This window comes from Athene noctua, chromosome Z (assembly GCF_965140245.1).
Source record: "Athene noctua chromosome Z, bAthNoc1.hap1.1, whole genome shotgun sequence".
In the NCBI taxonomy this organism is placed as follows: Eukaryota; Metazoa; Chordata; class Aves; order Strigiformes; family Strigidae; genus Athene; species Athene noctua.
In genome coordinates, this window is record NC_134077.1 from 25,924,616 (window position 1) to 25,950,777 (window position 26,162).

The window sequence follows — 26,162 nt, forward strand, 5'->3', positions numbered from 1 at the left end:
TAAAGGGCTATTCTCCCCTCCTTCATGACTGGGTTAACTTAGTTGAGGTCTGTGACCCACTTGGTAAAACAGAGGATGCTGCAGTCTGAGATATGAATAGTGAGTTTATTGCTGCTTTTTTTTTTTTTTTTTCCCTAACAGTTATGAAAGTGCTCAGATTGAAAAATTCTTCACCGGAACCTGGTCCATCTTCTGGGTTAAGATGGTCTCTTGCTGGGTTTGTGTCTGTCTGTACTTATGGACTCTTATTGCTCCACTCTGTTGCCCAACAAGAGAGTTCTCAGTGTGAACACTCAGAAGGTCCTTCTGTGTTTTTATCTTTTTTTTTTTCTCCTTGTTACAAATAAAATACAATAGTCATTTTGTAATGAGGAAACAGCCCATTTACCATAACGTACCAATTAGTAACTTTTGAGTCGGACTAAAGAAATGATTGAAGACTTTTTTACCTATTTCAATTATCATGAACAATCATTACCCATGAACAAATCTCTTCCAAAACTTTGTAACGCTGATGTGTGGAGTAGGAAGAACAGTCGTTGCATAAACTGGAGTAAGTCAAATGCTTTTCAGATAAGTGACAGTCTTTCTCTGGCTTTATTGGTAAGAAAAGAAAAAATCATGGTGCAGATAAATCTTCCTTCCTGTGAATGTTGTATATCTTCTAGCAAATATGCATTCCTTTTTGTACTCTTTTATTAACTGTGTCTTTTACAGTTTGCAGTGATGATCTGGACTGCTGTTTTCTACAGCATATAATTCCTGCAAGTAGTATCCAGATAATTTTTTCCAAAAACATAGCTAAATACTTCTTTAGAAATAGAGAATATGTAATAATTTGACTGCCAAAGCATCTACTAAAAATTGTTTATCTAAATATTGAATATATTAAGTTATTGTATACCTAGATTGAGAAAGGAATGTACCAATGATAATAGAGTATTTATTCTATTATAACTTTAAAAGGCACCTGAATATTTTATGCAATTCAGATCTGGTCCAGTTATTAACAGAAGGGGAGTTCTACACACAAATTCTTAAACTCTGAATTTTGTCCAACTTGGCTTTGCCAGGTCACTTAAACAGCGAGTTGTGTGTACTGCATGGGGATTTAAGATATGGTACATTCTTTATTCAAAATGTTTGCTGTTGAGAAAATGCTGATTACAGGAGTGCTGCCAGTTGCTGTTAAAATTAAAAGTGGAGTACTCATTTACTTTTCTATCCTGCTCTTTCAACTTGAGTCTAAAGATCTCCCAGGATCTTCAGTTCTGTTTCCATTAGTAATTTTATAATATTTTAAATGCATAGATGGTCGGAAAAGGACTATGGTGCATCATCTTCCTTTTCTGCCTGTGTGTTGGTTGGGAAGTATTTGTTCTAACTGCTATATTTTAACACTCCTTTGTTGATGTTAGTTTTGCTATTGTGATGGGACTTAGCCAACCAATTTGTTAATGGAGAGTAAACTTCTTTTGGAGAACTCCTATTCCAAGCAGTGAGGTAAGCAGTCAGAAAAACAAAACCAGAAGACAGAAATGTAGCAGCAGCTGCTGTAGTACAAATGACTGACTTGACAATATTTAACCTTACCTTATCACTTCTATTTGCTTTAAGCAGATGATTTGGTGGCAGAGTAACAGCTCAGATGCCCTAAATGATGAATAAGATTAAACCTGCTATTAGTTATCTACATTCTGGTGGGATGAATTTAGGATTTACACTAGTCCTGGAGGTTTTGTCTCCTCTCTCTCTCCCTCTCTCTCCATACAATGTGAAATATGCAGGATATAAACAAAACCGATTTAGCAGTTGTTTTTCAAAATATGATTGAGCCTTAAATCTTTGCCCAGTGCTTTTTGCAGAACATATAAAAGCATGACATATAGGCCAATAAGATGGACAAAATATTTGCATGCCTTATTTGTTCTGTTGCAGCAGTTGATGGCTAATGCACACCTGGTGAGTAATCCTAATATAACAGATCTCAGTTTTCTTATTTTCATTACCACTTCTAGCTGCCTTGTTACTATGGTATCCTAATGCTTCTGTCCTGCCTGGCTCTTGCTAGGGGTGTGATCTTCACAACCCTGTGCACTCTTACTTCAAATGAAATCTACAGATCTGCAGTCCTGTATACTTATACCACCTACCCCAGTGATTAGGAGCCTCAAAGTACATCTGTCATGAGATCTGAGGGAAGGAGGAGTCTGTCCACAGGTGACTCTCTTTGCAGATCTTCTCTTTGTTTGTGCCTAGGTGAAAAAAAGCAGTTGAAGCTTAGCTTTGACATTGAGTTAGAAAAGCAACACACAGCTCTGGAGAGGGAGGCAGGGTTTTTTCTTTCTTTTTGCCTCTGTGGGGATGTTCTGATCTCACCAAGAGCTCTGCTAGTGAAGGAACCAGTCAGTGTGTCTCTGCCTGCATTTGGCATCCAGCCATGCAGATCCTTCTGCAGTAGGAAACGGCCTTTGTTAATGCATTCACAATCTCAGAGCCTTTATCTGTCCCATGTCTAAGATAAGAGCTTATGGGATGTGCAGTGATAACTTGTCCCACCTAACTCATAGAAGCTATTCTGACAATCTCGATCCAGTGATAGAGCTGTGAACTGCAGCTGAGATAGTCCAGGTTCTTGCTCCTTCCTTGGTGAATGATGTTCCCTAAAGTATAGGGGCTGACAGGAGTCACTTTCTAGTGCCATATGTGTTGTGCTATGAGGAACCAAGTAGGGTGTTTTTTTAAATTAGCAATGTTTTTTATAACAGAACAATCTGGGCAAGGAGCTCTACACAGGGTAGCATGCACTGTGTCAAGTTATAGGGCAGGGAATGGTAACTGTTATCCAGTTCTGATAGCAGGCCTCCCAGTCACAAATTCAGATGATCTTATATATATCTTGGCCAATGGATGTTCTTACTTGTTTATGAAAACATTTACTGTATGTTGGCAGTATCTGCCTGATTAAGGCCTTCCTGCACCTCCTTGTGCTCATTTTTTTTTATATATATAGCTTATTTTTAAGGATACAGGTTTTGCACAGAGGAAACATGGTTGTAAGAGGAAAATCCACAGTGAGGCACAAGTCCATTCTTACACAGCACTTGCCTCACTGAATTGCTCCTTCATCCTTCCCTTCCAGTTATTGACCTTAAGCATGTAGTTCTCTGGGTATATATGGTGGGAATGGGTCAGTGCCTGACTACACTGCTTTGTCTGCTTCTGAGCAAACACTGTGGGGCCTGAAAATAATTTTGAGAACCTGTGTGTCCATGCTGTGGTCCCAGATCCAGCTATGGCTCTCCAGGCCTTTCTACGGAATCAGTAACTGGTAGCACCTGGGTGTGCAAAGCCTCTAGTTCCTCAATGAGGCACGGCTTCCTGCTGGCCAGGCAAATGTTACAGCTTTAGTGTTCGGTGTAAAATCTGTACTGTGAACTTCCATGTGCAACTACTTAACAAAATCCCTAGCTAGGGTCAATGTTTCAAATGCCCAGTTCATAGATTCCAAACAGTTCATGCAAATGGGCTTTTAAAACCTTTTTAAGAAGTGCCTTCATACCTATTGCTGTGATAGCTAATTCAGGTGGCACTGGAGCTGAAAAACCTTAACTGAGCCTGTGACTGAGGGCTACTGCCTTGTACGTTACACCAGTTTGTGCAAGACAGTCACACCCATGGTGCATGTGGAGGACCAAATAATCTGTGCTTGACAAACCTGTGGGGGATGAGACTGATTCGGATATTACTGTGCAGTGGAAGATGAACTGGGAAAACACAAATACCCTGATGCTGTTGTGAATAAATGAGTAAATGTCCCTTACATTTACATGTAAACTGTAAACAGTTAACTTTCCCCATACCTGAAAGTGCAGATAACTGTTCTGCTTGAGGCAGTTATCTGTGCGATGTCTGTCCTGCCTTGTGCCACAATTGGTCACTGAATTTGCTCCTGGACGTGAGCGGTGCAGCATTTCTGTCTCCTAGTATTTTTGGTCTGTGTGGAGTGAGGAAGCTGTTGTTACATGTCCTGTACCAAGTTTCCTCTAGCTAAACTTGAATTTGAACTAACGCTGTCATTTAATGGACTCTTGGAGGAACAGACCGTGTTGGCAGAAGTTAGTTCTGCTGGGAAGGTGAAATGCTTTTATTAGTGTTTTCCTACTTTTTCAAATTTGCTGTCAGAAGAAAGGTTATTTAGAACCTCATTGCTGCACTGCCACCTGAGACTAGAACAATTCCATATTTTCTCATGAAGGCAACTGAGCCACAATCTTGACTGTTTTTTTTGGGGGGTAAAATCAGTGGGATGGACTCAGAGAGCAAGTCTTTGAATCCAATAGCTGGCCTAACAAATGAGACCATAAAACCTTATTAAGAATCTGTGGAAAGCAGATGGATATGCTTGTTTGCTGTTTGCCACCTAGTTCCTCAAAGCGTGCAGGCAGCCCTTGCAGCTGTGTGCCAAGTAAGGAGCTCCACTGTGGTCACTCTTCAGAGTTATTACATGTTTGTAAAACTCTCTGCTTTGTACTTCAAGCATTTCCATGAGATTGAAAAAGCTTGTACTTGCCCAGCTAATTCAGTAAATCCTGGCTGGATTGGGTCACTTTTGTCTGAAACGGGTAATTCAGTGTTGCTAATGTATGCGTAGTCCAGAGAGAGGGTTTATCCCCTCACAGAATCATAAACACTGCATGTCTATTTATTTATTTATTTTGTGTTTGAGCACCTTTTTACGAATCTAGAAGCGCTTTGAGATTATGAACTATGCACGTGTAATTGCTTCATCAGCCACTAGTGCAGCCATTTCTGGGCTAGAACATTGCTATTAGTGAAGCAACCATTGCACTTGCGAAAAAAGCTGGTTTTTAACAGTTCTCTGATTTTGGCCAATGCATCAGGAAAATTTGGGGAACTCAAGGTAGTGCTGCTCCAACTTTGGCTAGTAGCCCGCAGTATCATGGGCACCTCTGAACAGGTTGGTAACAAAGTAACACACTGACTGCTTTTAAAACATGCTCTAACGATTTTATGCTGTAAACTGTTAGGCTTTTGTCCTAAGTAAATTGATGAAGCAAAATACCATGAGATTGTAGCTGCGTGGCTAGATGAGCGAGATAATTGGCAGCTGAAGTTTTGCTCTCATCTTTCCTTTAGAAGCAAGGTCTTTTGCTTGCAAGCTGTATCTCCTCATTTTATTTGCCTTTTTCTCCTTGCACTTGTTTTTTAAAGACGTTGTAAACCTGCTTTACTCCTATTCTGCTTCCTGTCAAGCGGGATGTCTTTGGTGCTAGAAACTAGCAAAGACTTCTTTGCCAGGTCTCACTGATCCTTTCCTTTTTATAGCAGGACAACCTGCAGTGTTGAAGCGAAGTCAAAGATCATAGTTATTATATGGATTGGTTTTCCTCTGTGGAAACTGCTGCTTTGTTTTCTGAAGTGGCCTACAAGTTTTTGTGGGAGGAAAACACATAATCAGCACCATGACATTTTACTTTGTGTTTTCAATTTTGTAAACAGTAGTTTGAACTGAGTGTTTCACATGACTGTACAAGGGAATGCCAGGGGTCAAGTGCTTAGAAAGCTTTGGGGTTTTGGACTTGTAACAGGATATGCAGCTTGGGAACGTATGTCTCTACATTTCCAACATCCTGATGGCAGAATGCCCGTGTGCCCCAGGATGGGAATGCAGACACACTGTGCAGGGTTTGAAGTAAAAACTTTGGAAGACTGACATGACGTCTGCTTTCTAATGCATGAAGAAACTGTGGGTTTCAAGTAGACCTTAAATCCTGTTTTGTTTTGGTTTTTTTCTCAAACCTGGTTTCAACTCATTCCACACCTCTTCAATAATGTTATTTTTTAAAAGTTGGAATTTATTTCAGATATAAGCCATGTTGGTTTCCCCCCGTTTGCCAGTCTCTGATAGTTCCAAGTGCATAGCATACAGCCATTTGCAAAATTCTTCAGAGCCACAGTTGTCAGCTTTGAAACCACTCCACATCAGCTTAAAGCTTCCAGGGCTTTTTTTCACCAGAGCTGTGGGGTGCAGCACTGCAGCTGTGCTTTTGCCAAAGAAGCCTCAGTGTGAAGCCAAGAATAATTTTGGAAGACAATGGGGAAATAATGTCTCCTTACTCATACCGTAGCTTTGTTTTTCCTATTACCAGTACATGTCCAGGTGCTTAGGTGTCATTGAACATCCATGCAAACTTAAAGCAAGGAGAATTAACTTTAAGAGAAAATGGTTCAACTTGTAATATACAAGATGAGAAAATACTGACTAGGAACATATGGGCTCACTGTCTGCTTTTTGTTTACCACTGATGAATGGTGTTCAGTCTCCTGTACACCACGTTGGAAAACTGGATGCAAAGTAGTAAAAATGTAAAACTTTTTCTTAATGGTGAGGGGTTTTTAATTAGTCTTTTTCAAGGTTCTTAAAATCTAAGGGAACTTTTTGGGTGTATGTGTGGTTTTATTTTACTAAACTGTAGCCCAGTGGAGATTTGCTAGTTTAACATATTTTGCAAGTGTTGTGATCTGTAGTAACTGTAACACTTTTAAGGATCGGTAAAGATTTCAGAATTGTAAGATCTCAATTGTAAAGTAGTCAACAGATTTGCCTTTTTAGAGCATGTTAATGGTTTTTATGGACACTTCCTTTTGTATACGGAGTGAATGTATCATTATAGATTTAATGTTTAATGGACCAATAAAGTTTTTCTTACATTTGAAATGAATCTTATGATATATAGAAGTTGAAAAGACAACTAATTTTAGGATAAACTTTTAAAATATATAAATATATGAGCTAAGCAGTTACAGAGCCAGTAAAAGTAAATTTGTTGAATTTTTTTGTTCATTACATTTGAATGTTGTTTAACAAAAAAAAGTTGGCCTTTGGAATATTACATGGCTTTTCAGTCCATGTTATTTTTTTATTCCTCCAGAGTGTGATCTTGGAAGATGGCAGGTTGCATAGATTTGTCCATGGCATCTGCTCTGTACAATCCAGCTCTCTGAGATGTGTCAGATACCTCTGATAATGCAAACAAAATATTTTCCAGGCCAAGTATAGCACTGAAGCCTGGGAAGTTGTTTGAAACAAGGATATCTCATTCTTTTTTTCTCGGTTGCACAGATGGTGGGGTGGGCAGCTGCTGAATTTGACACCTAGATCCTCACCAAGGAAAGTGCTTCATATCCATGTGTCTTGCTCCCTTGCTTCTCAACATCCATGTTTGGGCTGTTGTGGAGTTCTGTTTCAGCATCTGCCAGCTGTGGCCTGCCTGCTGGTACTGGTTGCACCCATGCTGAAGAGCTAACCAGATGCACACCAGGACACTGATTCCTTGTGGTGATGAGAATCTACTGACAAGGTTTCAAAGGGTCGAATGGCAGCTGCTGTTCTACATGCAGCTCTGGTGCTCAAGAGTTCTCTGCATGTAGCTGGGAGGCTATGTGTTTTGACTTAAGGTGCAAGGGAGAGAGCAGTTCCTGTGTGGTGCCAAGGGTCTGTGAGAGCCAGTGACCCTTGCTCAGCAGCCTCCCAACTGTCTGCCCACCCTGCAGCATCCTGGCAGGATGTTCTCTTATGGTGTTGAAAACCAGAGGATGATCTTCAGGGAACAGAAGTATTTGAAGTGTGTCCTGGTGTTTGTAGCACACCGGAAAGCCTTACCCTTTGGTGAGACATTAGACCCTGGTGCAGGAGCCCCAGAACTCTGAACTCCAAAGTAGCTGCAGCTGCTGCTCCAGCTGAGTGCAGCCCAGCTGTGCAAGCAGTGAGGATGAGATGGAACTACACATTTGAGTTTGAAGATGTGGGATTGCAGGGTCTTTACTTGCCAGAGGCCACACATGGAGCTTATGTCTGCATTGCACAATACTCCAGAAAGAGGTGGTGGTGCAAGAGGAGCTCGTTTAAACACGTGCACACAGGGACTGCACAGACTCTGATGGGAATGTGAGGGGCAGGAGGTTTCCCAAGCCTGGACTATGATCTTGGGGCAAATCTTTGCCTGCAACAGCTGGACTTTGCTGTTCCTGAACTTGCAGGCTACCCAGCAGTTGGTGTGTCAACACATGGACATAGTGAGCTCTGGCATTCCATTGTAAGGTCCCTGCAGGACCTTCTGAAACAAACAAAAGAAAACTTCTGTCTGAGCTGTGACTGTTTTCTGTGGCTGTCAGTTGAGTAAGCCAGTATGTTCTCTGCCAGGAGAGGTTAGAAGCTCACAGCGTCATGAAACTACCTTTGATAGCACAAGAGCCAGAGCTTATGTTTCATCTTCCAGCCTCCAGGGGCCAATGGCCAGGTGACGACTGGAAGAGAGCCTGGAAATGGGCACGCTCAAAGGTGGCAAACGGTGTGGCAAACAGCCAGGGTGCTCCCTCCTACACACTGTAGCAGGAGGAGAACCTCCAGCTGCAGGCAGGAGAGCTGGGTGGAGGTTTGAAGGCTGGCAGGGGTTCAGAGGCTGTGGATGTGTTTTCTGATGGAACTGATGTGTGCTGTCGTGCTCTGACCAGTACATGCTGCAGGCAGGTTACAGTGGGCCTGGCCTGTTACAGCCACTGTGAGGAGACAACTTGTGCAAAATGTATGCACTGCAGGCCCCAGCTGGGTGTACCCTTACCTGTAGTACCAGTAACAGCCTCCTGCCTGGATTGTGCCCAAACCATTCAGCGAGGATCTCTGCCTGGAGAAGGGGCTCCATCCAGTGAAATGCAAATGCACGATAAGGAAGACATAAATTTGCTTTACATTTATCATCTGGTCTATGTTCTTGTTCATAAATGAACAACACTGCAGTACAGCCTATGTTCAGCTGGAAAAAGATGGGGCTTTTTTCCTCATCTTTTAAGTATCATTTGACTATCCTCTGTGTTGCTCCAAATTAATTAGTTTGTCAATCCTCTGTTGAAAACCTGGTGAGTGAAGTTGGGTTTGATGACGTCAAGGAGTAAGGAGGACTGAAACTGGCAAACCTTTCATGTTGAAGGGCTGTGGCAGAGGAATGCTCCTGCATCATGCTCTTTGCTGTGGGGCTCTGGGATTCCTCATGGGACAGGTCCTAGGGCCATGCTGCTCCCAGAAGCCTAGTCAATGGAGGACAAGCCCACAGTGAAAACTCTTTCTGGAGGCCAAGCCTTTGATTAATAGCACCATAAACCTTACAGGTATTTTTAGTACATGTACTGAGATCAGTAGACTTTTGTTTTGATATTCTCACCTGATAATTTAATGCCACATTTCCCTTGTATTCTTGTGCTGGGAAAGAGCCATGACTGTTCCATTTTCTTGTGGCAACTTCTGACTGTTAAAGGCCTCAGTGTATTCCCCCTCTGTGTATTTTCTCCCTCCCCCCAAGCTGAAGTACTGTTTCCCAGTCTCCTTTTTAAAGTAATGCCTGCAATATCCTTCTCTTCAGCTGTCTTTGGAGCTTGTCCTCCCTTCCTTTCCTGGCTCCTTCTTGAAAAAAGAAGGTAGCAGACACACACACAGTATCCAACACCTTTCTATGTTTCCAATTACAGAGTGCATTGTAATACAATTTTTTTTGGCTTTTTGTTTTCCATTTTTTTCCTAATGGCTACAAATGCTTAATGCAGTGTTTCAGGTTTTTAACCTGGTGATTTATAAGACTGCAGTAGCTGCTGAGGAAGCTCAGGTCTGAGTGGGGCAGCAGGTCAAAGCCTGGCTTTGTTTATGTGGAAGTTAGGATTATTTTCTCTCTATAGGTGATTCTGCCTTTATCTCCATATGTCATTTTCACTTTTAGTGACATGTAAGTCATAAGATGTGACTACAACACTTTTAGAATATGTAATAGTGTTACTCAGTTTTCTGGGAGTGCGAGGGCAGAGAGGTCTAAGAGTTCACAGAGGAGGCCTACCAAAGGTAACTAAGGCTCCAGAGGAGTTAAACTGCTCTAAAGGAGATAAAAATTTTCCTAGCAGGACTGGAAAAGTACTAAGCAGCTCTTGGCTTGGCTAGACAGCTTCCAACAACTTCATGCCCAGATGCAACCTCTTGTTTTTGACATTCCAGATATACAAGTTGCTTTCTTCCCCCTACTCTGCTTTATACTGAATCCAAAATGGCAACAGATTCAAACCTTTCCTGAGAATGTTTTAAGAAAGTTTCACTCCATTACATGCTGCTCCTCAGATTTAGGGCAAATTCGAAAACAAGTGAAGCCACAGTCTATTTTGTCTCCCTTTTATTTTCACTTTTATACAAAAAGAAGTCTGACAGTCACATCAACAAGAATAAGCTGCGGTGTGCACTCTTACAACAACAACCATATAAGGATTTAAAATATATTTTATTGTTTGCAATAGCAATGGCAGTTTGCTTTTCCTTCTTAAATATCACCAACGCCAAATTGCTGAGCTTGAAATTCTTGAAAGTCCTCTGGGATGGTATCTGAAAACAGGAAAATACGCAAAAGTTTAGTCTTGTCTGACAAAAATCAAGGAGCACTTAATTACCCACCCACTTTTTTTTAAGGTAACATGTGTTCTCTTTTGTTTACACATTAGGAATGAACAGGGAATGTTTTCAGTTTTAGCTGTACACTATTGAAAAGCACAGAGAAGCTAAAAAGACAGTGTTACAGTGCCAGCCCATAATGGAGTATTATCAATCTTCAAATTACATTTCCACCCCAGAATTTTGTGGCTTCCACTCTTCTATTTTTAATAGTAAATGCTGACCAGAAAGGCAGAAAAAGTGGTTGGCTTGCTGTGTACCCCAAACATGTCTGTAGCGTCAGCATCTCTATTTCTCATGTATCCTAATTCAACCTCCCTGTGACTGTTTCCCACACCACAAGAAGGGACAGAAACATTAACCCACAGACTAATAGCAACTGATAGAAAAACTTCAGAATTGGGAAAGGGGACATGGAGATGGGTCAGTGTCATAACAGTAACTACATTTCTGTTTGAAGCATTGAGCTTGCAGTGTGCCTTTGCCAGATCACAGAACATTTTATCTGGAGAGCCAGAGTACTAACTGTAGAACTAAAGCTGCAGCCAAAGATGAAGCCATAGCAATGAAGCTCAACTGCATGACCTCAGCTTTGATTATTTCCACCCTAATGCAGGACAGGTAAGTCTAAAGTCAAAAAAGGAAGTAACTATATAAATACAGTATATAGGAAAAAAAAAGGTTAAGTCCTTTGCTTTTTGTTGACCACTTCTTTTTCTGAGGCTTGAAAATTCTTTTTAAGCTTCCACCGCAAATATAGGAACTTGTCTGAAATGAAAGCAGGGATACCTGGGGACTCCAGAGACTTCTGAGTCGGTTTCATTGACTTACTGCAGTGCCTGCAGCAAAGCCACTGCCTGCTCACTCAGGAAAGTATCTTTGACTTCAGTGGCAGCTTTGAAACATGCTTTCTGGGAAGCCACATACTGTTTGAGACTCTTACCAAGGAATTTTTAATTGTAAGCACCACTGTCTATAGTTTACCTGTTTAACCATGACCTCCAAGCACCAGCCTAGGTGTACTGAGTGCCCAAGAAGTGGAGTTCATTACCAAAACAAGCCACAGTCAGGGTTTGGCTGTGCAGCGGCAGTGTCCACTACAGACCTGGGCTGGGCTTCTTGGATCCACAGAAAGCAGACACGGAAACCATTCCAACTTGCCTGGTAACTTATCCTCCTGTCTTGAACAGGTAGGAGTTGATGCTGAGAGGAGGGAGGGCAGCCCCACCAACCCCACCTCAAGCTAGCTGAACTGCTGCTAGGGCAGAAATACCCTGACATGATCTCTGTGAGCGACCAAGGTTTGACTTATTCCATATAGTGGGAGATCAGGGCTAGGCTGCGAGGCTCTTATCCCAAGAGAAGTGAGCCAGCATACTCCCAGTCTGAGAAGGATTCCTTCATGGAATCTTGTGATCTTGTCCTCCCACGGACAGGAGCAACCCCCAAGTACACAAGTGACGCTGATGCCTGGTGACTGATACCACTGGCTCTCCAGATTTATTTCACCTTGTATTCAGAGCTCAAGGCACCCTACATACATGATGGCCTCAGTATATTGTGCATGTACAACTCTCACAGTTGGTTGGTTTTAAATAACATTTCTAATTTTCTGATGACAGCTATACTACTTAGTTGGCACAATCTCTGCAGCAGAGTGCCTGCTCTGGGAGGAGCAGTTCTGAGGTGTTAGTTCCAGTCTGGCTGAGCTGCAGTGTGCTGCTGGTGTCAGGGGAGGTGTTTCACAGCTGTGGATAACTTGTAAATGAAAAGTAAAGGGAAGGATACAAAATGGCTTAATCCAACAGCCACACTATCAGGTCTTTACAGTCACTTGCAAGTTGTTAGCTAAAATGACTAAGAGCAACTTTACCATTGCAGCGATATTTCAGGTTGGACCAAATAATGTTTTCCTGAGAGAAGCAGAAAACTCCAAGCCGTCCTCCACGCATCGTGGTGTCTATAGTTACACCAGAGTCTGCCACTAGTTCAGAGCCTTCATAAAATCTTGCCCTTAATGAAAGCAAACAGAAGCTCTGTTAAGTCTTTTCCACGGCTGCAACATTCATAAAAGTAATTTCAGTATCCATGGTGACTCTAGCCTTGGACATGCTATCCTCCATCCAGTCCAGGGGAAAAGAAGCAGTTAAGATAGCTCCTCTGCAGCCTGGGAGTGGGAGCAATGCTGCACACTGGCAAGGGCTGGGCAACAAGAGTGTTTTAGTGGTTCATTTTTTACACATCCTACAAAAGAAAAAAATGGAATGTTTTTTCCAGTCAGGTTGAGAGCTTTAACTTCTGAAAATGTGCATAGCTGATAGTTACGGGCAAGAGGGAGAACCAGATTAGATCAGCTGAAGAAGGCCAGATGAATATTGTCTCACACAGTTTGAGACTAAACTTTTTTTTTAAATAGGCAAAGTTTCAAAGGAACAGTTTGGAATCTTAAACTTGACTGTGAGATTTCTTTAAAAATGTGAATATGATTAATTCCAGGAACAGTTTTGATGATCTGGCATCTTCTTGTTAGAAAACACATCAGCAAATTCCCAAATAGCTCTGGGAACAGCTGCACCCTGCCAGCTCCCCAGCGTATGCCCTACACTTGAGGGCTTGAGCAGGACCACACTGGAGCCAGCTGAGCTGTTGCAGCACTATCTACACCAGGTCCTCAGCCTCTGGGGTACTGGGTAAACGACTGAGAGGATGATGAGCCTGGAGGGCCCTGTTTTGGATGAGGACACTGCTGATCTGACATGCAACAGTGAGTGGTGAAGAGAAAGAAAGTTGCTGTGTTTTTTCATAAAATAAGAAAATTCCTGTTATGTTCCCGAGTTTATTTCCTGATTTGCTGAGGCAGTTCAAAAGTATCTGTACAATGAATAGAACTTCTTGTCCTTCAAATTTCCATGGGAGAGGCTAGCTCAAGTGACTTTTTTCCTAGGCTTCTCTGAAAGCTCAGAAAAGCTTCACTAGACACATAATAGTCTGTGGCACCTTGCCTAAACAGACCACAGTGAGATGCAGACAGAGAACTGGCAGTGGTTCACTTTAGGACTTTAGTTTTTGAAGGATTTTGTGACACTCACCCTGCTACCTTTCCCAGTTGCAGGGGGCATTAATTAAGCTGGCTAGAGAGACTGCAACCACAGGGCAGATGTTTGCTCATAAAGAAGCTTCACAAACAGCTTGGTCTAAACAAAAGTTGCCACCCAAGATCTGTTCACTACTGCCCTGTGTCTGGGACACAATAATTGACAGTATAAGTGTCTTAATCCATTTTAGCATACAAACATGCTCACTCCAATTATCACTGAAAATGATGCTCTGCAGCAGAAAGGCAGAATAATTATACCATCAAGTTACTGCATCTCTAGTGCAGGTTGGAAATTTTTTGAAGAACAACTGACTTACCTGTATTTCTGTTCTATTATAAGGTTGCAAAACCTGAGCTGATGATGCCAGAGCGGTTTGTTTTGCATTTTAACATCAACCTTGATCTACAAGTGTAATTCCTGCTAATCTGGATATTGCAGAGTGAAACGTTTCCTCCTGTTTGGTGAATTATTTTAATTTTTTTTTTTTTTTCAAAATAACAAAAATAGGAATAGAAAACATGCATTACACAGCTTTGACAAACTTTTTGAATATACAGTATGTAATCTCAAATCTATCACATCAGGGTAATTACTGATCTTAGTTGGGATCACAACCTTCAAGTGGGTTAATTCTGTTATCCCAGAATATGTAAATGAACTATCACAATTCCAACAAAAATATTCAAGAAGATCAAAAATAAGAAATTTTGAAATGCATTATTGTTGGAGAACGGCTTGCAGAGAGCAAGGCCATGGGTCTCTGCCTGAGCTGATTGCAGCCATCTGAGGTAAACAAAGGAAAAAACCCAGGGTACAGTTATGCTAACAAAGGACTGTTATGTTAACAAAGAGAGAAACTGAGGTACACAATGGCCTTGATGGTAAAAACAACCTTGGGAAAAAAGGCAGGCCAGAAGAAGGAGGATGTTGTGACATATCTGAAATGCCACAAGGGGCTGGGATATTATAATGTAGCCTTTTACATGTATCCAATATATTTGTGAGTAGTATACATGATTATTGTAGAGTGCTTATATAAGGTGTGATTTCTTTCAATAAAACTGAAGCTTGCTCTATCATTCACATTGAATCAACTGCTTGCTTCCTCTGTCCCCCGCACATTATTGTTTCAGATCAGTGCCCAGGAGTAGCTTGGAAAAAAAGATACTAAAGCCAGGAAGGGTTTATTAGGGTAGGGCACAGTTACAACAGCCAGGTGGTAGAAGACTTCAGTTACAAACAGGCTTAGCTTAGAATTGACTTTCGTAGGAAAAGAATTGCAGGCTGAATTTCAAAAGTCTAACCTGTTACAAGGCTTTATCAGTGCAAAGACCAGACACGTTACAAATTCTCAGATTATCATCTGAATTAAGTGTTAAGAAACATCATTTTAGGTAGACATGTATCTGTATTCACCTTATTTATCCTCTTCTCTCTTACCTGATATAACCGATCTGGGGTCTGTGCTGCAAGAACCAGCGGTAGGAGACTTTGTCTTTCCACCCTACATTTCGGGGGTCCTTCCACAGCAGCCTGACCTGATCACTGGTGTCCCCTGTATGCCAGAGGGAGTTGCGGAGGTGCTCGCCAGGGCCCGTCTTGGATTTCACAGCCTGCAGAAATACAATTTTCCAATGCTGACCACAGAGAAATGTCACTTTCAGGAGCTCTAGTCTTTATATTGGGAGCAGGTCTGCATAAGCACCTTCCCTCCTGCTCACAAGCTCCTAACTTTTCTCACATAACTGCAGCCACTGCTTGCATGGAAAAGCAACTGAGTAATCTGAACCAAGGAGAAGGAGGTGATTTGACCAATTAAAGTCAGGGCACAATGAGAGCAGAGACTAAATGCTCCAGCTGATGAGCAGGATCAAGACTGGAGATGAAGTTCCTTGAAAAAGGGGTGCTATTGAAAGGGCTGTGTGGCTCCCAGCTGACAGCAGATTTGACACCTGTTGCAAGGAGAGACCAGCAGTCAGGCTGCACAGCCAACACACAGTGCAGTGGCTTGGCCAATGCACATCATGAAGGCTTAGCTCATGGCGGTCAGATGGCAGGGTAGCATGGCCAGACTGTGGTGACCACTGTGTCCCCAGCTAGGAGCCATGACCAGTACCTTTAGCTGAATGCCAGGCTCTGCAACAGCTCTGAAGGGAGTCGCTTGCCAGTATGTCTGTTCAGTCTGTTTCCACATTACCACGTAAAAGCTAGAGCTGTCTTGATAACCAAAAATAAAGCCAGCGTAGTCGTCATCTGTCACTGTGTTCACATGAAAAGTACCCTCAAAGTCAACGCCGTTAAAAGCTGTGTAACCTGAGGATACATGCAGGTTAAAAACAAGTCTGCAGACAATGTGTTCACATGCTGTAAGCTTTCTGCTGTAAAACCTGAATCTCAGAAAAGGGTACATACCAACAGCAAGGCCAGGATCGCTGTTCATTGTTTGTACAATTTCCATGCCCTGCAAGAGTAAATTCAGAGTGGTTAGCGTGCATGAGGAGCTGGGTTGGCTAAGCCTGGCAGCCTCTTCTGGCCTCCCTCTAGCACCCCCTCCATCCATCTCCTCCGTTTGCCTACATGTCTGTAATGCTTGTAGCTCTGAATTAAAATTGGAATTGTAACCAAATACTAATGTTTCAGCTGCTTGCATATCCTGAGGCAGTTAAGATTTTTCTTTTCCCACTGCAGAATTTGCCATACTGGTACTCTTGATACTTTCTTTCCCCATGCCAGTCTTCTGGAAATTACTGAACCTGGCCAGAAAAAGGCCAGGGCAGGGGGGCTGGGGGTGTGTGTCAGGGCATGAGGGTGCTTCTCTTAGGTTTAGCTCATACAGCTTGGATCATGGAATTCAGGATTAAACTGACTGCCAGGACTGGGTTAAGGAAGATGTACACATCTCAGATGGCTTGGCAAAGACTTTGGCAATGAGAATAAATTGCACATTCCTTGTGATTCAGAACACATTAGACTCCTGAAGGCTAAAATTTGTTAGTGCAAGTAACAGCTATTGGACTCCATCTAGGAGTAAATGTTCTGCCTATACAGTAGGTCAGACTTTCAAATTCTGTAAAGGACTCACAAAACTGCTTGCTACAGAAGCATTTAAATAGGGTGACTTCTCGGCAGCAGTGAAATCCACCCAGAACAAGTTGACCAGCCTGTAGTTACTTTAGATTATTAGGAGCATCAAGCTTCAAGCTATCATATGCTGAAAGAAAGTTCCTTCATTGTAACTCCTGTAAAATAGTCAAACCAAGCGACAGCTTCCACTTTTCACTTGTTCACCAGAGGTCCAGCAATTACAGAGACAGGTCATTTGAAAGCCACAGTAAAACTTTCTCAGACAGGTAAGACCAAATGTATTTTTACCTGGTTCAGAACCACCCAGTTGGGATCAATCTGTGCATCCCCCTCTGGGTCCAGCACCACTGTCTGATAGGCTCTGAAGTCTGTCAAGGTGATCTCTGCATTCTCAGGGCACACATCGATCCGATCAATCACTGTATCCTGGTCAAAATCAGACTCGCAGATATCACCAACTCCATCACCTGAATGCATTGGAGAAGTGAAAGCAGATTTATGATGTGGCAAGTAGCCATATCTGACCAAGCCACTGGAATGGGGTGTCTGAGAAGCACGCTAAGTCTCAACCCTGATAGTTGCAGTGCCCAGGGAGGGTACCTGAGGACCTCAGCCTTGGCCAAAGGGCACTTGTGGTTCTGGGGTCCCTCCTGGGATGAACGTATGGACACATGGTGACTGTGTCGGATCCTGGTGTCTAAGTGTAAGGCCTGGGGGAGAATATAATGCCTAAGGACCAAAATGGCTCCTGAAGGCCCATCTTACCATTATCATCTTCCTGCCCTGGGTTGGGGACCAGCCTGCAGTTGTCAGGGCCTGGGGGCAAGAGGTCAGGAATGCCATCGTTATCATCGTCCTCGTCACACTCATCACCCAACCCATCCTTATCCGTGTCCAGCTGGGAGCTGTTAATGATGGTGGGGCAATTGTCTGTGCTGTCCTGGTGCCCATCACCGTCGCTACGAGCACGGAAACAAAAAGAAATGGCATGCCAGCATCAGCTCACACCCCTGCATGGGGGACAGCATGAGTACCTGAGCAGGTAACGCACTGAAGGCCCCCCCGAGCTGGAAACAGACCAATAGAGCACCATGACATGGTGTCGCTCAGGTGGCTGAACAGCAAGGAGACAAGGAACAGACTGTACAATAAGGTGGCAAGAGGATGAAGACTAAACTATAAAAACACTCAGACCCCGAAAAGAAAAAGAAGTCTTACATGGAGGGGGAAAAGATATCAGAGCCCAAGATCCCAGACGACATCTGCTCCTAAAGGGCATGTAAGGCACATCCAGCAAGTGCAGTGTCACCAATCAGAAGGCACCCAGGAGCCAGCAAGAGCTCAACAGCTGGTGTCCCTTGTCAGACATGTTGTCCATAAGTGTCTTGATACTCATGAACATGCAGGTGTGAGTGTGAAAGAAAATCTGTGGGAGACTCCGCATGCACACCTGAAATCAGGCTTATTTAAAAACAAGCCACACTTTCACTCTCCTGCATAGCAGATTTTCTTACATTAGGGGCCCAGAGGGGAGCCATGCAATATGAAATAGAGGAAGAAGCCTGTAGTTCCAAAGCATCTCTCCAGCCCATGGCTGCATCAGCTGGTTATAGTGAAGAGTCACCATGATCAAGGGACACAGACTATAGAAAAGGGTTTGGGAAGTTATGAAGTGGCTGCATTGTTTCTCAATGCCAACAGTGCATCTGTACAAAGAAGTGGCCTGAAGTCAGGTGTCTTCTGTACACACACCATAAACAAACTGGTTTCTAGCAACAAGCAGACATGTTTCCCCTCAGTGGCTTTTTTGACTATCACAGGCAGAGCGGAAGTGGCATGTAGCCAAACTAAGACAGTGCTGCAGCTTACAGCTATGCATATTCCCACCTATCTCTCCCTGCTTAAGAAAGCTGCTTTAATTTTTTGCACATTCTTGAGATAAAATGCAACGAGGACCACGCACATATGTCTACTGCAGCATTAACCTCAGGCAGAGCTACAGCATTTCTACCAGGAAATGCTTCATACGCATTAGTTAGGTTTGAGGAAAAGAAGAAAATGTCCTTTTTTAGAATAGGAAAAGAACAAGGCCATACCTACTTAACAGTAAAATGGCTCTCAGCTGAGTGCCTTGACAGCTACTGGCCCAAGACTGGTAACGATCAGGCAGAAAAGTGGGGTCCCCATGTTTATTATCCCAGACAGCAGGACTCACTGACAACCCTGGGGTGAGACCTTGCAGCTGTCTTCAGCTGGTGGAATGCTGTGCCAGCACAGGATTTACCACTTCCCTTTCCTCTTGCTTTAAGTAAGGAGCACAGGGAAGAACTTGCTACCCCCTAAGTTGGTTATGCAAAAGCTGCTTCCAGCCAGGCCTTAGCAGTTTGTCATGGGACATGTTCCCTTGAATACTGAGGGCACATAAAAGCCCTAGAGAAGCCTTGCCACCCTTGTTATGCTAAAGCAAAGGGAGTTATCTGCAAGTGTTTCTGAAACACTGGGTTCTTACAGAAAAACATACAGCCCTTCACTGTGAAATTTTTGCTAAAGAAAAAAAAGAAAGGAGGAATGAAAAATAAAAGGAAAGAAAAAAAGATGTCAGCTCACTAAGAAGTTCTGAGCAGTGCTCTAGGTTTTACAGCCCGAGAACCGCTCTGAGTGTCACTTCCACAGGATCTCAGAGGAAGCCTGTGTGAACACAGGGCTAAAGGTGAAGGGCTCCATAACTGTACAGCTACAGGGAAGTGAACCAACCAGGCTGATAAATTGTAACATGGTTTTTGAAATAACATCTCTTTAAGGAATTATTGGAATTAAATCCAAACTAATATGAGGGATTACAGCTCTCTGGGAATCAGTAACATGCTTCAGTTCAAAACCAGCCTCTTCCACTTCCCTGCTGCTGTTACAAGCCACAACAGAGCATACCTGTCCTGATTGGTATCACAGGAATCTCCAACCAGGTCATTGTCAACATCTGACTGCAAAAGAAAATAGAGAAAGTTCCAGTATCAGCTGCTGAGAGCATCTATTAAAACAGCAGTATTAAACCAAAACACAACCAAATCAAATACAATTGAAACAAAAGCATGGAAAAACATTTGTTTTACAAAACATACTTGTTTGTATCATCCATCTAACAAGAAAACCAGTTTTATTAAAGGGAAAAAAACAAACAGTGTATAAACAGGGTTAAACTTGATTGGAGCAATTCAAACAAGACGAGTAGTTCAAGATTCCTCTACTACTGGAAATAAGTATCCCTCATTTCTAACCGAGGCTGACTTCTTAAGCAACTTCAAAAATCTACCACGTTTTTCTAAAGTTTTCAGCATTTTCTGTTCAAAACATATGAAGTCTCACTGACTTCTCACCTAGGAGCAGTGAAAATTTTGCTAAGTAAGAACACCAGGATTTTGTCTTAATTAAAGAAATACCAAGAATAACTAAATCACACCACTGTGTGGAGTCTGGCATTGGACTCTCTGGGACTTCAGCATGTCCACATTTCAGAGCATGACAGTAGAATATACTGGCAGAGCAGAGGTGCTAACAACATCTCAAGCTATGAGGATACACTTTGTGGCTCCCCTTTCCCATGTCAGGAGAGTCTGAAGCTCCATTAAACTTTTCTGAATACTGACTGTTAAAAGATAAACACTGTGGCTGCATGGACTGCCTCATTCTCTTGCATCTTTTTGGACCTCAGCAGTCCCTCTCCCTAAACTACGATATTTTTTCCTTCTGCCTGCTAACCTGGTTTGGGTTGCTGATTGTTGGACAGCTGTCACAGGCATCACCAACACCATCATTATCCTTGTCCTCCTGGTCTTGGTTGGGGATCCTCTGACAATTATCCAAAAGATTCTTAATACCTACAGAAAAGTGGATTGGATCTTACTTAAAAACAATTCCTCTATTTGTTATTGGACAACATAAACATGAAGAACAGTAAAGGCACTATTCGTTTTCAGTAACTACTTAATCTTGCAATATTATAAGCCTGCACAGCAAGTCTTTCTTATGTGTGCATCCATTCACTTAATAGTTTGAAACACCTTGCTAAAGAACAGCTTTCAACCCGATCACACACACTTCATTAATTACACAATTCATTCTATCCTGTTCCTGTATCCCATCTTACAGGATGGGATGTTTCATCTTTGTTATTACATTTGAAGGGTTGTGACTATTTCACTTCTTTCAAGCCTCCTACAGTATTGAAAATAATACATTATGTAGCTCTTGGGCACCTGGGACAGGCAACAGCTGGGTACTCTGAGACATGTTTGCACCTTTAAGGAATTACTCAGTGACTAATAATGTTAACTTATACATGAAACATGGCTTGGTTTATCTGTTACAGTGTTCAGTGCTTCCAGTGGAGGCTAAAAGATATATATTAATCTAAATGAGATACATATTAATCTAAATGAAAAGGATTCCAAACACATGCTTCACAAAGAAAGACAATGATGTGTTACGTGACACTTAGCGGCTGGTGACAGAAAATCTCCTAACACACAACATGTTCTGGACAAATTTCAAGAACATCAGAGAAGCTGGAAGTGAAGAATTACCAACCATCTCCATCCATGTCATCATCACAAGCATCTCCTTTCCCATCACCATCTGTGTCCCTCTGGTCATTATTCAGGACATTGCGGCAGTTGTCACAAGCATCTCCAAAGATATCTTGGTCACCATTTCTCTGGTTAACATTGGGAGCCAAGACGCAGTTATCCTGCAAGAGGCACAGATTTAGATCAGACATGAACTGAGCCCAGAATCTTTAATTTCTACTTCAGTGGATTTATATAACTCACAAAAAAAATATTACTGTGAGTAGTTCAACATTTTACATGAATATTAGCTCTGGATCAGATTTCACTGGCTCCCTTAAAGCTTTCCTTTGAACCACACCATGGAAACCCTAAACACAAACACCCAGTATCATAAGGCTTTATTTATAATTTTTACTTCTGATTCTCATTTTGGATGCAGCCATGGTCAGTAACCCTTTTTGGTGCCCTGGCTTCCTTACACGGTCCTTCTTGAAAGCTGCAGTTCAGAGATCCTGACAGGGTTTGTAGATGTTCTCAGCGAAAGGCTGTTGCAGAGACTCAAACTGAAGCTGAAACCTTGCGTTTTGGCTTGGTTCTTTTCCTTTTTTTTTTTTTTTTTTTTCTTCTTTTTGGTCAACCAAGCTGCTGTTGACTCTCTAAGACCATCAGGAGTCATATGGGGAAAATTTTATTTCAAAGCGGTATAAATGTTGCCCTCCCATCTAGCACAGACATGACCTTGTCCTCCTGCACACACAGAGGCAGAACAGAGCTTAGCAGCAATATAGAAGTTACTTGACTGTGTAACTGCTGAACTTTCATATAGATTTACAGTTGAAGGAGGATTTAACATCTTTCCTTATAGAATATTAATAAAACCAGTTGCTTCAAGCTACCAGAATTTGTAGTTGACCTCTGTGGCAAAACAGCCTGAGATAGATCTCCTGTGATTGCGACTCTGCCCTATCTCTACATGGACATTTGTACTCTGGATAGAGAGCTCTTGTTGTCTTCCTTGGAATTGCATTAAGCAATATCACAGAAGGATCTTAATTTAGATTAACAGTGGGTATGTGAGGATACAGGGTGTACACAAAAGAGCTTTTACAGTCTGAATTTATTCTCTGATATATCAAAGCTTTTTCAAGTTATTAGAAAGACATCCATTGATTTATTTGGATTTTGGATCCCTCATGGAATGTAATATCAGGTCAACCTGCTCTTTAAAAAGAAAGACATTAAGGCAAATAATGTTCCCGAAGGCTATGCTATGGGACATCATGACAGAAGGACACAAGTTCTGTATACAAAATCTCTAGAATTCAATGCTACAATATAATAATGGAGCATACACTGGTGGTATTTAAGGCTGTGTGAGACAGTCTGGGTTTTTAGGTCTTATAAGAGTGAGCATTATATAAAAGAAAATTACAGGATTTAGAGACCTGCTAACAGTCATGGGTATGGGACAGCAGTGAGACAAGATTTCAAAATCACTGCCTATTGAAGTAACGTGAAATCCTTTCATTTGCATAGTCGCCTGCAACTGATCTATCCACAGCACCTGCTCATTGGGAATGCCATCTCCATCTGCATCATCATCGCAGGCATCTCCAATCCCATCACCATCAGCATCTTCTTGTCCAGAGTTTGGGACAAATCTGCAATTGTCCTAGACAAAAAAATAAGACATGCCTGGTGTTCTATGGGTAAATTGGATTCCTTAATAATTTGAATTATTTTTACTGTTTCAATTAATCAATTTATCAGATTAAGTACAATTTATCCAGAGAAATTCAGTAACTTGAAAAAAGATTAATACATTTAGTCATGTTCCTTCCACTCTTCACCTCTTCATGCTCTGAATTATTATAGGACTAAGAATTTCTTACCTTTCTGCAGTTTTCAGCAGAGCATGAGAGTTCTTCATTAGGGTAGCCGTCAATATCAACATCTTTTCCGCAAATATACCCATCACCAGCCCAGCCAATGCCACACTATTAATAAAACACCATGGTAGTACTACCAAAAGGTTAATGAGTCACTGTAGCAATATTCAAGCAGGAAACCCCACATTAATCTTTAAAATGCTAACATACAGAAGTCATGGACAGACACTGAAGTACAATGAGGTACATTTTAGCATCTCTCAATGTGGAAAGAAAATCTGTTTCAAGGTCTCTACATCTAGACACAGCTAGAAAAAGCTAAGACTTGATGTTAAATGGTAAGTGCACCTGCAACACCTACTGATTTCAGTGGGAGCTATAGATTTCTTTTATACACTGGTCAGGAGTCAATTTTGGTTTCTCACCTACAGGTAGAGAAAAAGAAAAGAGGGAACCTAGGCAGAATATGCACCTAGCACGGCAACAAGGGGCCCATGGTTAGATGGGATGACTGCGTTTTGTTCAGTATCTCAAGAGTACATCTGCAACTAGAGAAAGTTTTAAGAGAAAAATGGGCTGACAGTTACTAAGTTTGCATCAGCAAAGCAAGTGCATCTGCACACAAGTTTCTGCTAGCCAACTAAATTGGTACTCTTTCAAACCAATGCCTCATTTGTGTTGTAATGGAAGATACCTTCATAGAACTGCATGTCAAACTCTGGCCTCCATGTAAAATGAGGACTCGCCTAACACAAGTATCTAGGCATCTTCCCATTACAGCATGGACTTAAAATATCCTAGATTCTTCTACTCTGAAATAGATGTACTTAAAAATGAGAGCAAAGCAAGTGCCAGTAAAAGCACACACTGTATCCAAATTTAGGACACAGGATTAGTCTCTTGCTTCCCCTTTCAAGCTAGAAAAGCTAAGTAATATACTTCAGTTAGAGTCTTACAAAAGTTCATATGCCACCTGGTGCTCCTCTGCTCCCATGACTGGAAAGTACAGTACAGCCTACCTGTGCCTAGACTCTGTGAACTCACTTGGAAAAACACCATCTCTATCAGCAGGCAAATACAGGCACGTTGGGTATGCAGAGGATTCCTACTCACAGCTACGCAGCTGAGCACCAGGAGAGGAATTTGTCCTTGTGGTGTCTTCTGTAGAGTGACACTTGACAAGACCTTTGAGGAGACTATAGAAAGTCTATAAAAGCTATTCCCAAAAGATCTAATTACACAGACACAGTAAATATAGTACATGAGTATGGGTGCCTTATAGACATGTTGCAAGAAAACAACTGCAAGATAGACTCAGACCACGTATTTTTGTAGCTGGTTTAGGCCAGTGTGCCACAATCTGCTTAAAACACCCAACTTTATAAAATGACCACAAAGACCTTCTCAGTTCCAGACTAAAAAAGGCAATGTTTCATTGTACAAACATGAATTTATGAACTCACAATACATGTCACCTCTCCTCTCCTCTCCTCAATACAACGGGCATGGACACTACATGGATTGAGGGCTCGATTTCTGCAGGTCTTCTCAGCCTGGCATCCCCTAGCTTGGTCTCCTGTATATCCTGATTTGCACCGGCCACAGTGGTAAGACCCCTGTAAGAACAAAAAGTTACTAGCCAGCCTTTTAACAGCACTTCTTTTTCTTTGAAAGCAAGCATGTGAGTGAGATTCAGGTCACACTGTCAATACTTCGCAAGTGTAGTTTTTTTAACCATTGAGACCTCTTGCACTGTGAACAAATTTCATTTTCTAATTGAAATTTGTATTTGGCTCCCACAGGGCATGCTAGAAAACATGCTCAACTCTTGCCTGTTTAGACCAGTCTTTTGTTAAGCCAGAGAAAAGTCATGTAGCAGCAAAAGCTTCTTGATGTCTTGTACCTGCCAGCATCACCCTGAGCTGCTTCCAGGTGACCAAAACTATGTGTAAAATTCTAAGCATCACCTGCTTAATCAGATTGGATGTTATTTCAGTGTAAAGCAGACCCATCAGTTTATCTAAACTCAACTAAGCACAACTTTTAATCAAAGAGAGACAAGAAAGTTCATCATGTCTTTGCCTCATTTTTTAAAAAATGAAATGTTTTTAAGCTAATTTCAGCTAAATCTCGCTCTTCAGAAAAGAATTCAGGAATTGAAAACACAGTCATCCTCATTTACACTGCAATAAAACATCATGTAACTTTCTGCAGTGGTTTACCTAGACGCATACATATATACTTTATATTTGTGCAACTCTCTTATGTAAAGAAACCCAAAGGAACTAAGCCAAGGAATCTCAGTGTGTGCTGGTACAATCAATGTATCAGATATAAACAGATAAATCCTGATAAGAAGGGGTCTTTTTTAGGCATCTAATGTGGCTTTTGTCTCCATCTCACATACTTGTAGATTTGTAACCTGACAAAAAAGTTAATTGAAAACAATCTAGATTGTCCCAGTCTATCATGACAGAGATATATTTAATATCCAGCTGGACATTATTCTTGTCCTCTGTTCCTAGCTTTGTTCCAAATTGTAACTCTGTGTTGTCTGCATACTTTCAGGCTGAAGATGATGATACATGGATGACTGAAGAGTAAAATAATCACTGGGCCACGCAAATAGTATGACCTATACAGAACATACTGGATCACTCACTTTGTCGTAATGGACACCAGAGTAATATCTTCTGGAGTCTGCTGAGTTTGCTCAGTATATTCTGTGTGTACCAAGCCCTGGTATGCATTAAAATAGCCTTTAAGGCAGCACTTCCAGACCAAACTGTCTCTAAAGGGAGACAGGAGTTAAAAACCCATCCTGTTCTGTTTTGGCAGATGCCAGGCCACTTATTGCCCTCTGCGAACAGGGCCTGAAGGGCTGCTGAAGAGGACTAGTCATGTTTAGTCATGCAATAAGATATAACATATGACAGAAGTGTTCTAGATATTAAAAAAAAAGAAAGAAAAAAAAGAGAAACATACTGAAAAGTGGAAACAGACCTAGAAAAACAAGATTATT

At 41.8% G+C, this 26,162-nt stretch overlaps 2 protein-coding genes across 3 annotated transcripts in view; one reads left to right on the forward strand and one right to left on the reverse strand.

The window, feature by feature from the left end:
* The window catches only part of SERINC5 (serine incorporator 5), a 54,090-nt gene extending 47,348 nt beyond the window's left edge, over window positions 1-6,742 (forward strand). For both annotated transcript variants that reach the window (XM_074931290.1, XM_074931289.1), the window contains exon 12: window positions 142-6,742. In XM_074931290.1, the coding sequence (XP_074787391.1) occupies window positions 142-289 (148 nt within the window). In that variant the 3' untranslated portion in view covers window positions 290-6,742. The remainder of the gene's footprint in view (window positions 1-141) is intronic.
* Window positions 6,743-9,661: 2,919 nt separating this feature from the next.
* Window positions 9,662-26,162, reverse strand: part of THBS4 (thrombospondin 4) — a 37,885-nt gene continuing 21,384 nt past the window's right edge. Inside the window, exons 10-22 of the mRNA XM_074931321.1 lie at window positions 24,604-24,756; window positions 23,144-23,248; window positions 22,816-22,923; window positions 21,271-21,430; window positions 20,443-20,561; window positions 19,615-19,667; window positions 17,452-17,645; window positions 16,975-17,153; window positions 16,015-16,063; window positions 15,719-15,915; window positions 15,043-15,215; window positions 12,378-12,517; window positions 9,662-10,438 (exon numbers count right to left, since the gene is read on the reverse strand). Of these exons, the coding sequence (XP_074787422.1) occupies window positions 10,377-10,438; window positions 12,378-12,517; window positions 15,043-15,215; window positions 15,719-15,915; window positions 16,015-16,063; window positions 16,975-17,153; window positions 17,452-17,645; window positions 19,615-19,667; window positions 20,443-20,561; window positions 21,271-21,430; window positions 22,816-22,923; window positions 23,144-23,248; window positions 24,604-24,756 (1,692 nt within the window). The 3' untranslated portion in view covers window positions 9,662-10,376. The remainder of the gene's footprint in view (window positions 10,439-12,377; window positions 12,518-15,042; window positions 15,216-15,718; window positions 15,916-16,014; window positions 16,064-16,974; window positions 17,154-17,451; window positions 17,646-19,614; window positions 19,668-20,442; window positions 20,562-21,270; window positions 21,431-22,815; window positions 22,924-23,143; window positions 23,249-24,603; window positions 24,757-26,162) is intronic.